General features: G+C 42.5%; 1 protein-coding gene across 1 annotated transcript in view; it reads right to left on the bottom strand.

Annotated features, from left to right (window-relative positions):
* The window catches only part of NIPAL2 (NIPA like domain containing 2), a 70,755-nt gene that overhangs the window by 29,365 nt on the left and 26,547 nt on the right, over window positions 1-14,843 (bottom strand). Inside the window, exon 5 of the mRNA XM_075270332.1 lies at window positions 8,642-8,763. Within this exon, the coding sequence (XP_075126433.1) occupies window positions 8,642-8,763 (122 nt within the window). The remainder of the gene's footprint in view (window positions 1-8,641; window positions 8,764-14,843) is intronic.

Genomic DNA, 14,843 nt, shown 5'->3' with positions numbered 1-14,843 from the left:
TGGTGATAATCCCTGAGTGCCAGGGTTTTCTGAAGCCAGATTCATGGGGTTCAGTTCCTCCAAGGTTTAGCCTCCCATCACTAAAACGGTTTTGTTCTGTGTTTCCCATTTTAGCAGTGCCCTATCAGAGGAGAAAGCCACCAACTTTCTAAAGCTGGACAAACACATGAGATAACGGTCGGTCAAAGAGGCCCATATCTGAATTCCTTGAGATCAAGTCAAGCAATGCAAGTGTACTGTGTAGGAGATGGAGAATTCTGATGCCAGAAAGCCCAGACTTATTTCCACTAGCATCTGAAGTCGGAGAGAGTCAGGAGGACGCCATAACCTGGACTTACTGAACCCACCAAATCGATAGGTTTAGACAACATACTATATACATCTATTGTGTAATAGGCTAATTAAAGATGACCTTTCACCATCTCCACCAATTTCAGTTCTTAGTAACCGCTGTTTCACTGATTCCAGCACAGTTGGAATTTTTCCTCTCACCTCCACCATTCCTGAGCAACAAATGCAGGTAGTTTTGGTGCCTGATGTGCTATTTAGTCTTTGTAATGTCAGAAGGGTGGTGTCAGACAGGGGGTGTGACTCAGAGCTCCAATCAGAGGCAACAAGTGTCAGAGCTCAGAATCACACCCCTTATCTGCTCCTGCCTGACACGGCCCTCCTGACAGTACAGAGACTAAATAGCATATCAGACACCAAAACTAACAGCACTGATTGCTCAGTAATGGTGGCTAGAGAGAAAATTCCAACTGTGCCAGAATCAGTGGAGCGGTGACTATTAAATGATGTAAAGAGCTGGACTTGTTGGAGGTGGGGAAAGGTCCTCTCTTCAAATGAATGGCAAATCTTATCATGTAAGTGGAGGTGCCAATGAAGGACATCTCAGTCCCTTCCTATGCAGTTGTGGCATGTGGGGCTAATTCTCCCCTTTTCTATGCTGTGGGACTTTTCTCTTCTCATGTTTCCTTCTCATTGGGCATGCTATTATAACTTCATCCAATACCACAATCTAATCTCCTTCCCTTTATAGTACTACGGCAGCATATTTCATTAATCTACACCATATTACATTTATTGTTCTCTGTGTACTTACAGTTCTCTTCTGCTTTATGTTACTGTTCCATAATTGGTGTAGCGCCCCACATTAATTATGTGACTTTGCTATTCAGGTTTTTTTTGTAATTTCATCATTTTGTGATTATTTTGGTTGGGGTTGTGATGTCTGGTTTTATTTATATCGGCTTTATTTCATTTGATCCTTTTGTTTCATCTTTATTATTTATGCTATTATTTTATTTTACTCATATAATGCCAACATATTCCACAATGATGTACAGATAGTATCATCACAACCCATTTCCCCATCAGTGCGTCTTTGGAGTTTGGGAAGAAACCGGAGTACCCAGAGGAAACCCACTACGAACCTGGGGAGAACATACAAACTCCTTGCAGATGCTGTCTTTGGCTGGATTCAAACCCAGGACTCCAGCGCTGGGTTGTTATGGCTTTGTTTGGTCAGATATTGACCAAAACATCAAGATTTAACACTTTAACAGCTATTATTACTTATTTGGAAGGAATATATCATATTACATATATGCTTAATGGTCAATATTGTATAATGCTGATGATCCGTACCAATAAAGTCATGTTCTAATAACTACAAGGTTTTGAGAGTGCCGTAGTTATTACTACATTCAAATGAATGGGGCTGAGCCACAGCATGGCCATGTAACCAATGGACGTGATCAGTGGCGTAACTAGGAATGGCAGGGCCCCGTGGCGAACTTTTGACCAACACTGAAGACCTCGACCGACCTCCTCCTCCGCATTCCTGTGCGCTCTATTATGTAGCTTAGTGGCCCCTGCACACAGTATTATGTCCCTCAGTGGCCCCTGCGCACAGTATTATGTCCCTCAGTGGCCCCTGCGCACAGTATTATGTCCCTCAGTGGCCCTTGCGCACAGTATTATGTCCCTCAGTGGCCCCTGGACACAGTATTATAGCCCATAGTGGCCCCTGCACACAGTATTATCCCCCATAGTGGCCCCTGCACACAGTATTATCCCCCATAGTGGCCCCTGCACACAGTATTATCCCCCATAGTGGCCTCTGCACACAGTATTATCCCCCATAGTGGCCCCTGCACATAGTATTATGCCTCATAGTGGCCCCTGCACACAGTATTATGTCCCTCAGTGGCCCCTGCACACAGTATTATCCCCCATAGTGGCCCCTGCACACAGTATTATGCCTCATAGTGGCCCCTGCACACAGTATTATGTCCCTTAGTGGCCCCTGCACACAGTATTATCCCCAATAGTGGCCCCTGCACACAGTATTATGTCCCTTAGTGGCCCCTGCACACAGTATTATAGCCCATAGTGGCCCCTGCACACAGTATTATCCCCCATAGTGGCCCCTGCACACAGTATTATCCCCCATAGTGGCCCCTGCACACAGTATTATCCCCCATAGTGGCCCCTGCACACAGTATTATCCCCCATAGTGGCCCCTGCACACAGTATTATCCCCCATAGTGGCCTCTGCACACAGTATTATCCCCCATAGTGGCCCCTGCACATAGTATTATGCCTCATAGTGGCCCCTGCACACAGTATTATGCCTCATAGTGGCCCCTGCACACACTATTATGTCCCTTAGTGGCCCCTGCACACAGTATTATGTCCCTCAGTGGCCCCTGCACACAGTATTATGCTCCAATGTGGACACCCATAAACAATTATTATACTCTGGGGTCTTTTCAGACTCTAGAGTATAATAATCGGAGACCCGGGTAACGGGCTATTAAAAAAACCCAAAAAAACAACAACGCAGTGGTAGCAGCTGTCACCGGGCCCCCTAATGTCCCAGGCCCTGTGGCAGCTGCCTCTGCTGCTACAGCGGTAGTTACACCCCTGGACGTGATATCACTTCCTAAGAAGGAAGGATATCACTTACTTTGAAGGAACTCAGAATGGAGGTTGTTCACGCCATCTTGGAGAACTAAGCACAGATCTTCTGTGGATGTAGGTTTGCTCCAAATCCTTCTGTCTCTTCATGTAATCCCAGACAGACCGGATGATGTTGAGATCAGGGCTATATCTGTGGGGGCTGTATCATCTATAACTGGAGATACACTTCACAGTTAACACTGCTGCGATCCTAAAGTCACAATCACACAGCCGTATTTTGGTCTGTATTTTGCACCGATAAGCCTAAACTACAAGTAGTAAGTAGTAGTAAGTAGTAGTAAGCGTCTTGAGATCCATTTTTGTCCATTTACAGTGTGCAATAATGGAACCTACAGCAAAACCTTAGGTAACAGATGGCTGTAGATGATCACACAAGGTATTGCCCCAAAGTCACTGTGTAAGAATATCACATGGACATAAACTACATCTCATGTCTCCGGTTTTGGAGAACGCATGTCCAGGCACAATTTTCACAGCATTTAAAATTTAGCATGCAAAATTGCAAACAGATTTGTAGTTTATACTGAAAAGATCCACATAAGCATAAAAGTACTAATAATTCCTGCCTATCATTGCTTCAAGACGTCTCATTTCATTTAGTGGAAGCCTGGCATGTGTCAAAGTGGCTGTAATCCATTCCATGAACTTTCCATGCCGCAAAGGTCAAAATGTTCTTGCTTTATAGATAAACAATCAAAGTCATAATCTAATGAATTTCTAATGGTGTGGTAGAATCCAAAACAAGATTTGGTATGGTATAATCCTTTCAATGGAGGGAAGAGAACTGCAAACATATGTCTAGTGTTGTGTTGACTCCACATGTTGACATTTAACCATATCTGGTCTTCAAGGATCAAGTAAAGACGTGGCCTCCTATTCTTCTCTACCTGTTAAACTATAACCACCATCTCAAACTGGACTTCTAAACTTGTATCTCTTACGTACTTATCCATATTGTGGATCCAAAAATTTCATTGTACTTCAGAGTCCACAAGGGAATCATTTCCTAGAAAGTTCTCCGAGATTATTCTCTATAAAATGGGCAAAATATATTCAGTGAAAACCAATAACTGCAGGTCAGACTTAAAGGGGTATTCCTATGATGCTTGTTCACTAACCTTTAGGCTGTTGTGCTCTCTTCACTTCCTGCTTTTCTCAGCACATTGGTTGGCGGGGTTTCACTTGCACGGGATTGGTTGTAAATGAATTACCACAGTGTGAAGCTGATGTAGCAAAGCTGGATTTGAGTTCGTTTGCATTACATACAGAGGTAACGACTCCCTAGCTCAGCCCTTATCAGCCAAATTCAATTAAAGCGACTGATAAGAGCTCAGAAATCACGGAGCTCAGGGACCACACGGTGGCTCAGTGGTTAGCACTGCAGCCTTGCAGCGCTGGAGTCCTGGTGTTCAAATCCCGCCAAGGGCAAAAAACCATCTGCAAGGAGTTTGTATGTTCTCCCCGTGTTTGCATAGATTTCCATCCCATATTCCAAAGACATACTGATAGGGAAAATGTACATTGTGAGCTCTATGTGGGGCTCACAATCTACATAAAAAAAAAAAAAAAAGAAATCCCGGAGCTCTCACCTCCCCTATCTGAGAAGCTCCGCTACTTATCAGACACAATCAGCTCAGAGCTGCCCCAGCCCCTTGCTTCTTTGTTGATAGCTGTCCCCCGCTTATCACGGTGTATGGGCCGTGTGAAGGGAAGAGAACGTAGGGGGAAATAGGTAGGGGAAAGGACACTGGAAACAGGTATCACTCTTAGAAACTTTCTCTTGGTGTCATATGAAAGAGGAGATTCTCTTCTTTCATAGGCTACTAAGGATGCATCTTTACGCAGGTGCATATAAATATCCCAATCTTGACTTTTCATCCAGTGATATCTATGGAAATCATATAGGTACTGTACAACTGCTTCCTTGGTATGCAGAAAGGAGCCAAAATGTGTTAATAAGCTACATCACAAAATGTATTAAAGACACAAACACTGCCAGAAAAGTTACAATTGTCCAAAAAAAAAAAACTAGTTATACCAGTCTTAATCCAACTGCGCCTGAAATATTATGAGGCTCCAGTTATCATATAGCAGGAAGAAAATTATGGACAGTCAGAAACTGGTGTAGTTTTCTGGCATGAGTTATAGGAAATTTGGCAGGCTGACGTGTCCCCGTGTCGTTGTAAAAAGTAGCGAGCTGAGTCCAGAGAGAAAGGGTCATTGACGTGCCACAACTATTTCCATCTAAACCAGTTCTCTGGTGTAATGTATTCATTTGTTTAGCCTAAAAACAATACATTTTTGGCTAAAGAGATGGCTATATTGTTTTGTTCCTTTAAAATTTTGGGTTTAGGAGTCCAGGAGGCGGTGCTAATGGCTAAGCACACTCATATACAAAATGACAGCTCACTATACTGTAAGTTCAAGCTCGGAATAAGCTTAGATAGAAATGAGTTACGCTTTACTGAAACTACTTGTATATATTAATCTGTTCCTCCTGCCAGAAGACTGGATATTTAATGTGACAGTTTCCCTTTAAGTAGTACAATAATAACATTATAGAACTTATTCTACAACATGATGATAACAGACTGATAGTAAATAGTGTAATATTGATATCCCTCTCTAAGACAGACTTAATCTTCCCTAAACATAAGATTTTCATTGTTTAAATTGATGTGCTTGTTGGATTTTTCTGCTGCACAAATGTAATGCTAATCCCTTATAGAACACCATAATCTCCATATTATATCCAACACCCAGATCCTTCTGTAGTATACAATTCATATCTTCAGACTAGTAATGCACAGAGTCCTTCTATTTAAAATTTTATTCCTATTATTTTTTTCAGCACTATTCAGACTTTAGGGTAGAGAAAGTCTCATGGGGAGCTGTTGAGTAGCTGAGCTATTAGGGTGTCTGCCCACCCTACAGAAGGTCCTGGGTTTGAGACCCCAGGCAGATGTAATGGTAAGTTAATAAAATATATCTGTATCTCATTCTTTCTTAATGAGCTTTTCTTTAGCTTACTACACAGTTACAGGATGAATACAGCGTCCTATCACTTACTGTACAGATACAGAAGGAATATAGTGTCCTATCACTTACTACACAGTTACAAGAGGAATATAGAGTCCTATCACTTACTGTACAGATACAGGAGGAATACAGCGTCCTATCACGTACTGTACAGTTACAGGAAGAATACAGCGTCCTATCACTTACTGTACAGTTGCAGGATGAATACAGCGTCCTATCACTTACTGTACAGATACAGGAGGAATACAGCGTCCTATCACTTACTGTAAAGATACAGGAGGAATACAGTGTCCTAGCACTTACTATCAGTGCTCATTGAGCTCTGTATATACAGTGTATGGGAATGCAGGGACAGTAATAAACCATCCTGCACTCTCTTATCCTTGGCTTTCTGCTCCTGCAAGGACATACAGGACAGTTAATTTGCCGCTGCTCAGACGTACTGTATATAGTCAACAGGCGGTTGGCAAGTAGACAGTCATACATTTCCAGGAGGAATAACTGGAATAACAGAAGAAACAATACAAAATGCTAAACAAGTATTTGCTATAGGAGACATACCCAGCACGAATTTATAGCGGATAGTCTTTTAATACAATATAAATGAAATAGGAACGCAGTGTACACTGGGGGAATAGAACATATCCATATTTTGCAGGTTTATAGTCAGCGGAGAATAATCTTGTACATCCAGGCAGCTTTATTTTGAAGCGCGCTGTTTATTTTTAGTGGCGGAGTAAACATAGTGAACAGATGGTTATGGAATGTACCACATCATTAAATTAAGGATGACATTAATTGTTGTAATAAAAGTGAATTTAGGAAGCATGCAGCGCTGTGGCGTCCTCCGAACACCTCCAATAATTGGGAGCCTGTGACACCCTCAGTGCCATGGGTGCACCTCCGAGATACAGTTTCTTCTTCAGTGCGGTGTTTATGCAGTGACATTTCAACAGGATAGATCGGATAACCAAGTGACTGCCGTGTTTATATGAGGATAAATCAATATGGGAGATGTCAGGAGGAGAACAGCAGAGATTACTAGCGCAGCGCCGCCGCCGAGCTGAAGCAGCCGCTAATTGATGTCAATCAGCTGTCAGTGCTGGGAATGCTAATGAAACGTACTTAGCAATGTAAAATGTGGCAATGTGTCTCTGGAAGCAATACTAAATCTGTGCCTATTCCAAGAAGGAAATAAACTGCAAAAAGTTATATACCCTAGAACTCACTGCGAGCGACCAATCCATTCCCACAGAGAATAGTCCACTGCCAGTTTAGTAGGAAAGTGCTCAATGCATTCGTGATTTAAGGTCTGGAGGCAAATATTAAAGATTGTGTTCCATGTGAAAATCTGTACGGTTTATAAGGGTTGAGAAATTATATCAATACATTGGGGCAGATATATTAAAGAGGATCTTTCATCACCTCCACCTATTCAAGTTCTTAGCAGCTGTTAATAGGCTTCGCTCCACTGATTCTGGTGCAGTTGGAATTTTTTCTCTAGATCCCACCATTCCTGAGCAACTAGCGCAGGTAGTTTTGGTGCCTGATGTGCTATTTAAAGGGGTTCAGTGTGATTGCCACAATAACGATTTACATTTTTACAATTGTGTAGCAGCAGTTTGGATATGATTTTGCCCAGTGTCTGCTAAATTGGGGAATTTTCTCCTGCACTGTAGCTGTCTTTCTTTGAACTCATTATGTGTTGACTTGTTGATGTTTGAATAAAGATTTTTTGTATTTTTATAAAAATGCTATGTTTGCCTCAATTTTTGGTTGTTTTGTATATTTAAAGGGGTTGTCCAGGCAAAAATGGACAACCCTTTTAACTTTTAATGTAAAAAAATCATACTCACCTGTTCCCAATGATCTGGTGTCCTCCCTGCATGTTCCGATTCTTCTGCTGATTGGGTTTCACCGGAGTTCCGCTTAAGCCATTGAGTGGTCATGTGAATGGCATGTGATGTTGCTACCTGTGACAACAACAGTGTCTTCCTGAGTGCTGCCAAGGTTGCTGATTGGGCACTCCGGAAGAGACCCGGGAGAAGCCGATGGAGCAGAAGAACCAAGTCATGCCAGGAGGATACCAGAGCATTATGGACAGTTAAGTATGTTTTTTTTTTTTTTTTTTTTTTTTTACTGTCCCTGCCTGATTTAAAAATTAAAGGGGTTGCCTGAACCCCTTTAGGCTCTGTAATGTCAGAAGAGCGGTGTCAGGCAGGGGGCGTGATTCAGGGCTCCAATCAGAGTCAGGGCTCAGTATTACACCCCTTGTCTGCTCCTGCCTGACACCGCCCTCCTGACAGTACAGAGACTAAATGGCATATCAGGCACCAAATATAACAGCATTGATTGCTTGGGAATGGGGGCTAGAGAAAAAATTCCAATTGTACCCGAATCAGTGGAGCAGCGACTATTAAATTATATAAAGAACTGGACTTGTTAGAGGTGATGAAAGGTCCTCTTTGATGAAAATACTGATTGATATAGTAACTGCAGAATGGTGTAGGACCTCCTATCCTATGGAGAGGCCATCAACGTTAAAAACCGGATAACACTTTTAAATCTTGTTCTTTTCAACTACCAGACCCCATTTATGCCCCAAACCAACACTTACCAAATACACCAAGAACTGCCAGCTTACACAATAACGTTCTACTTTCGGTGCTGTAATATCTTGGGATACATTCGGAGAAAAGGTTACTAGAAGATACGTCCCTGTGATGGCCAAAGTCCCACCTGTAAAGCAAGTAACACATCGATAAACATAGGACACTGGTCGAGGTAGTACAGTGACATCTCAATGGTACTTCAGACAAAAAAAAAAAATATCAAAATGAAAATTTATCGTCTCCTGAGCCGAGAGTGATAAAATAGAATGATCAAGTGATTATATCATAATAAAACCCCAAGCCAAGCTGTACACAAGATAGTTATAAAACATATACAGAGGAACATTTACAGCTGCATCCATAAATCTTACAGAGTATCAACCTAAAAGCCTATCAGACTAATCACTGAAACAGCCGAAGGGCCAAGACCTACCCCCAGTAGGGGCCAGATACAAAAATATGGATAGGAGAAATTCTACACATATATATGTATCTGAATTAAGCTCCATATACACATAATAAGACTTAAAGGGAACATGTCACCTGAAAATGCAGTTTGTCCAAAAGGCAGCATGTTATAGAGCAGGAGGAGCTGAGCAAATTGATATATAGGTTTGTGGGAAAAGATTCAGTATAACCTGTATTTTATGGATTAAAATCTCTGACATTTCTGTGTTTAGGAGTCCAGTGGGCGGTCCTACTCAGTGACTTGTAGCTGTCTGGACATCTGAGACAGCCCTCCTAGTGGCAGTCTGTTAAGTCTAAAATGCCTCCCAAATCAATAGCAGAAACATACCACTTTACCATAAACTGACGAAGCAATACAGAGATAATCATCTTCTGAAAGATATGCAAATCAGTCAGCGTTAAGTGCACTAGGGGTGGGGCCTGATGTGTAACAAGTGCTGTGAATGTCCTTGAAAATGACAGTCACATCTCTCTGTAGTTACATCTGGTAAACATGGTCCACCCCCAGTGCACTTGCAGGGTGATATGTATATCCATAAAAATATGCATTTCTTCACATGTTTGTGGCTACAGCTGAGCGTCATTGCTGGGCCGTGAGAACCACCCCCGGTCAGTATTCTTCCATAGCCTTGTACTGTCAGGCGGTGTTCCCCACAGCCCACCAATGAAGCTGTTGCAAGATGCACCCTTCTGACAGTAGAGGGATATCGGTGTTGAAACTAACCTCGCTGACATCTCTGCCACCCAGGCACAATCTGGCAGAAGGCGACTGAATTCAATGCACTGTCAGCTTTCTAGCAGTATATAATAACGCCAATGTACGAAGCCATGAAAGGTCCTTTTTACGTCACTGAATGTCACAGCATCTGCATACTCCATTGTGAAGCGGCGAACCATAAATGTTAATGCAACGGGGGAACTACGAAGGACTGTCTAGGCAGGGTCTTTCTTGGGTGGTCACTTTTGCAGTCGAGGACTTTTTGTGTGCCTAAATTTAGTGGAGATGGGTCATTACACTCACGTACACACACGACCCCTGGTGTAATGAAGAGCGCACACGTCGTAAATAAATGAAACATTATTGTAAAGCCATTACCCTGCCAGGTTTCTAGTTACGATCTTGATGTGAACCCGCAAGGCTGAGCTAGAGATTTCACTGTCTTCGTACAATGATATACTTGTTCACATGTAGCCAAACAAATATTTATAAGATGATACATCTGGAATGCGAGCGCTCTCAGCTTACACCCTTCCCTGAGGAAAACTGGGAATTATACAAACTGACAAAGCTCTTTCAACATGAAATAATTACTTCCATATCTGACAGTATCTGTCTGATAAGACTATCCATGCCGCGCTCCAATGCCACTGGCCTGGATCAGCACCGTAAATAGGAACAGGTCACGTGCGCTCAATGCCAATAGTGGGATACCAAGCAGCCAGTCCAAACCCAGACAGCATGAACGCATTTCACAAGTCGGTTCAGTCCAATGGACTGGCGCCAGTGTGGGCACCGCAGATCTCAAAGGTCTCACAGCAGGCCAAGAATTTAATAAAAAGAGAAATGCCACCGCACCTCTTAATATGGAACGGCCTTTTCAAAGTAACATATGTTTTATGGATTTAATTCTGAGTGTAAAAAACTAATAAAATATCACTTAAAAATTGTAATTATAGGATTATTTACTTTACGGGTCTCCGCGGTTATTAATCTCCACGGTTTGTGCAAATATGAAGAAGTTAGATTCTTATTTTTTTGTAGACAAGATATAAAGTGGGAAAGAATAAAGATAAAACCTACGATTGTACAATAAAAAAAAATAATCATAACCCTATATAATCAGGAAAATAATTATAACTCTAAATAATCAGGAAAATAACCTTAATTTGAAATAATTAGTATTTAATTTGTCCTAAATATTTTGTGAATTTTACCTTTAGGGACCTATTGGTACTGCAGACACAGTGTGAAAAGACTGAGGTTAGTTTCACATCAGTACACACCAGGGAAACCCGATCGATGGAGAGCTGGACCACTAGAACAGCGGTTACCCCGGGACATTGCGGAGAGATAAGTCCTGGATGCGGGATCTTTCTCTCCGCCAATTTGAATTTAGCCTTAGCTGTGGGACAGTATGGAGCCCAAATAGAGTGTTCATAAGAGACTTTATCTAACTATATCCACATTTCTCTTGTCCCCCACACAGTATAATTCCGCCACAGTCACCCCCACATTATGATGTAATCCTTCAGGTGCTTCCAGTTCACTGTACACCTCAATCTGCCCCAGTTTAATGTCCCCCTTCAGTTTAATGTGCCCCTCATCTGACCCCCAGTTTACGGTCACCATCATCTGGCTCCCCCAGTCTAATGTCCCCTTCATCTGGCTCCCCCAGTCTAATGTCCCCTTCATCTGGTGCCCCAATCTAATGTCCCCTTCATCGGACCCCCCCTTTAATGTCCTTCTCATCTTATCCCCCAGTTTAATGTTCCCCTTCATCTTCCTTCAGTTTAATGTGCCCCTCATCTGACCCCAGTTTACAGTCACCATCATCTGGCGACCCCAGTCTAATGTCCCCTTCATCTGGTGCCCCATTCTAATGTCCCCTTCATCGGACCCCCCCCCTCCCTTTAATGTCCTTCCCATATCATCCCCCAGTTTAATGTTCCCCTCATCTAGAAGAAACCAACAATTAATTGGTGGAGAAAGCTCTGGATGGAACTTTTCTCTGCTTTCAATATGAAAACGGAGGACCTCCTTATAGTCATTGGAATCCATTGGTGTACGTGTCTAACTCCCCAGCGACCCGAGCAATGTAGAACCCCATGCATCTATGAACCTAGCCTAAGTAAAAGTTGTAGATGTAAGTGATGTATACTGGAGAGACAAGATCAAAATAATTTAGGTTAGGTTTCCACAGTGGAATCTGATGCTGATTTTCAGGATTCCACCCTGATTCTGCCTCCCATTGTCTTCAATGGGAGTTGGAAATTGGAGCAAGACACTGAAAAAACATGTCCAACTCAAATTCCTCTTCATTATTCAGCTCCATTTTGTAATGTGGGGCCTTAGCCTAAAGACTGATTTATTAATCTGAAAGTCAGAAACTACTGGCAATCTATGATGCAAATCTACACCTGCTCATAGCAAATATAGTAAGGATACACCAACTCTCAAATTATTTCTACTGGGTAGAGGCATGTCTGACAACCAGCTACAATCTCTCACCAAGTCACATACTATCCAAATGTAGCCTCTGAGAGCCTTGCTATAGGGAAGCAGTCTTACGCCCCCTTGTGGCAAGATCCCAATTATGTCTGGGTGTGTTATTTTTTGACTATATATATATATATATATATATATCCTCATGTACATACACACATAGCATATTCTATACACACATTCCTGTCTACCCAAAGTCCACTGACAACAAGATCGGCTTCTGCTGCCAGCAATTCTTGAATCCCTGTAATAATTCACATATCAAGGACAGATATGAGCGCTGCGGAGCCCCGTGTTATTTGTAGCCAGCGCAGAATGATAGAATATATTGACATGCATATGGCAAACATCTCATTAATTCTCTGCAGTTTGGTTTCAGAAGAATAAAAAACACAACCTTGTCTGCTTCCAAGTAAATGCTAAGTCATTTCTGGACCAAGACATGGAAAAAGAAGCAAAAAGCGGGGGCCTGCATTCCTCGAAACATGTGTATGCCATCTGAATTCTGGTCAAAGATGACTGTACTAATTTACATCGGTGTGGGAATCCTGCAAATAATAATCCAGTGGTGGAAAATCACTAGCCGACTTTAGATTCGGAGCTTTCATCCGTATTGCACTGTCCTCTAGGCGTTGGATACAGCGCTGACCCGATTTTAGAAAGTGATATCGGAGGTGGAAATTATAGCTCATATGCATTACATGCCTCAGCCTGAAATCCCCCCAAGTAGCTCCTGTTACCATTAGATGTACACACACTGTACTCGTATATCAGATACATGACACGTAAGTCACGTCCAAAGGCGATTTTGGAAGCACACTAAGATGGAGTCCTCAAATGCATCACTCCTGTATTCTGCTTCAACATTTTGTGAGGATGCTTTATTAGTAGATGTAAGCTGCACTTTATGACTTCACCACTAGGAGGAGCTTATTACACATTGATTTATTAAATCAGTATTGAATGTAATGAAAACTGTATAACTCTGTATGCAGAGAGCTCCCCCTAGTGGCAGCTTCAGGTAGCTGCTATGATAAGGTCAGACCAAACAGCAGGACCTATTAGGATAGGTCACCAATAGTATATTAGCAAGGGGTCCAACTCCCGGAATCTCCATATAACATCTAAAAGAAGAAGCAGTGGCACTTCTATTGTGCCAGCTAGTGACATCACGTTTATTGGTCACATGGCCTGTGTCCAGCTCAGTGCCATTCAAGTGGCTGCAATACCAAGCAGAGCCACTGTACAATGTATGGTGCTGTGTCTAGTACATAGAGGAGAGGCTATTCCTCCTGACTTCTTATAAACATCCATATTTGGCCTAGTGTTCAAGTGTTTTTAGAGGGGAATAAGTAGCTGCCAAACTCCTCGGAGAGCCAAGGCAGCGGAATCGGACTCCGAGTTAGAGTTGAAAAAAAGTTACTGACTCCGGCTTCAAAATAAAATTATTATTTGTAATTATATCATATAACTAGCTATAACCCGTGACGTTGTCCGCTGTCCCCTCACCCTTGCGCGAACCACCTGCAGCGTGGCCCGTGGCTCCCCACGGCCCTTTCCTTGCGGCCGGCGCTGGGCCCTCCCACAGCATCATGGGCTGGGACCCCACGGCCCCGCTGCTGCACCTCCGGCCCTCCCCTTTCTCCCCAACCGCGCCCCTGGCCCCCTTCCTCCGCTGTAGAGATCACATTCACTCCTACATCTACCCCTTTCCCCCAACACCACCTACCCGTGACCCGGGTTACCTTCCCCCTCCAATCCAATCTGGCCCCCCTCCCCCCCTACTTACCTTCTGCCCTCTGGTGCCAAAACTCTGTGAACTTTCTGTTCAAAGTCCTGCGGGAAGAACCGTGATGCGTTCCCGTCGTGGTTTTTCCTGCAGCACTTTAGCGCTGCGGATCGTCCCGAGGGGCCTTAGCCTTAAAGAGGATTAGGTTTCTATTTGGGGAGTCCGCTTGGGAAACCCAAACACAGGTGTGAACCTAGATAGATCCTGCAGTAAATATTTTAATAATATAATATACAAATAAATCTATGGAGTATATACGTTTGATTTAAAAAAAAAAAAAAAAAAAAAAGGTAGCCAATGTATGTGATTTGAATGAGAAACAATCAGATTAAAATGTGTCTTATTGTTCTCTATTCTCCTTAATACATCCTACATTTCTATAATTTCATTTTATTGCATTCCTGTAATATCCTGAAGAGTATTTGTAAATCTGATATGACCTCATTGTTTTCTAAATGCCGCGTTTCCTTTGCTTAGTTTACAGAGCGAGGAGTACACAGTTTATCTCCCTTGGCAAACAAGTATGTGAACCTCATGTAGAATTCAGAGAAGTAACAAGCGCACGTAATGGCTGGGATTATATAAATGTACCGTAATGGAGGAAAGTAAATAAGAATAAAAGCATAAAAACAATGCAAACCTACAAATAGCAACAACTAAATGATAGGACGGCCGACCTGATAAATCCTAAATGTCACGTAGTCCTACAGACCTATTAACATTAGGA

Source organism: Leptodactylus fuscus, chromosome 4, assembly GCF_031893055.1.
Source record: "Leptodactylus fuscus isolate aLepFus1 chromosome 4, aLepFus1.hap2, whole genome shotgun sequence".
In the NCBI taxonomy this organism is placed as follows: domain Eukaryota; kingdom Metazoa; phylum Chordata; class Amphibia; order Anura; family Leptodactylidae; genus Leptodactylus; species Leptodactylus fuscus.
Note: the sequence above shows the minus strand (reverse complement) of the source record. Positions and strands in the feature narration are given on the sequence as shown.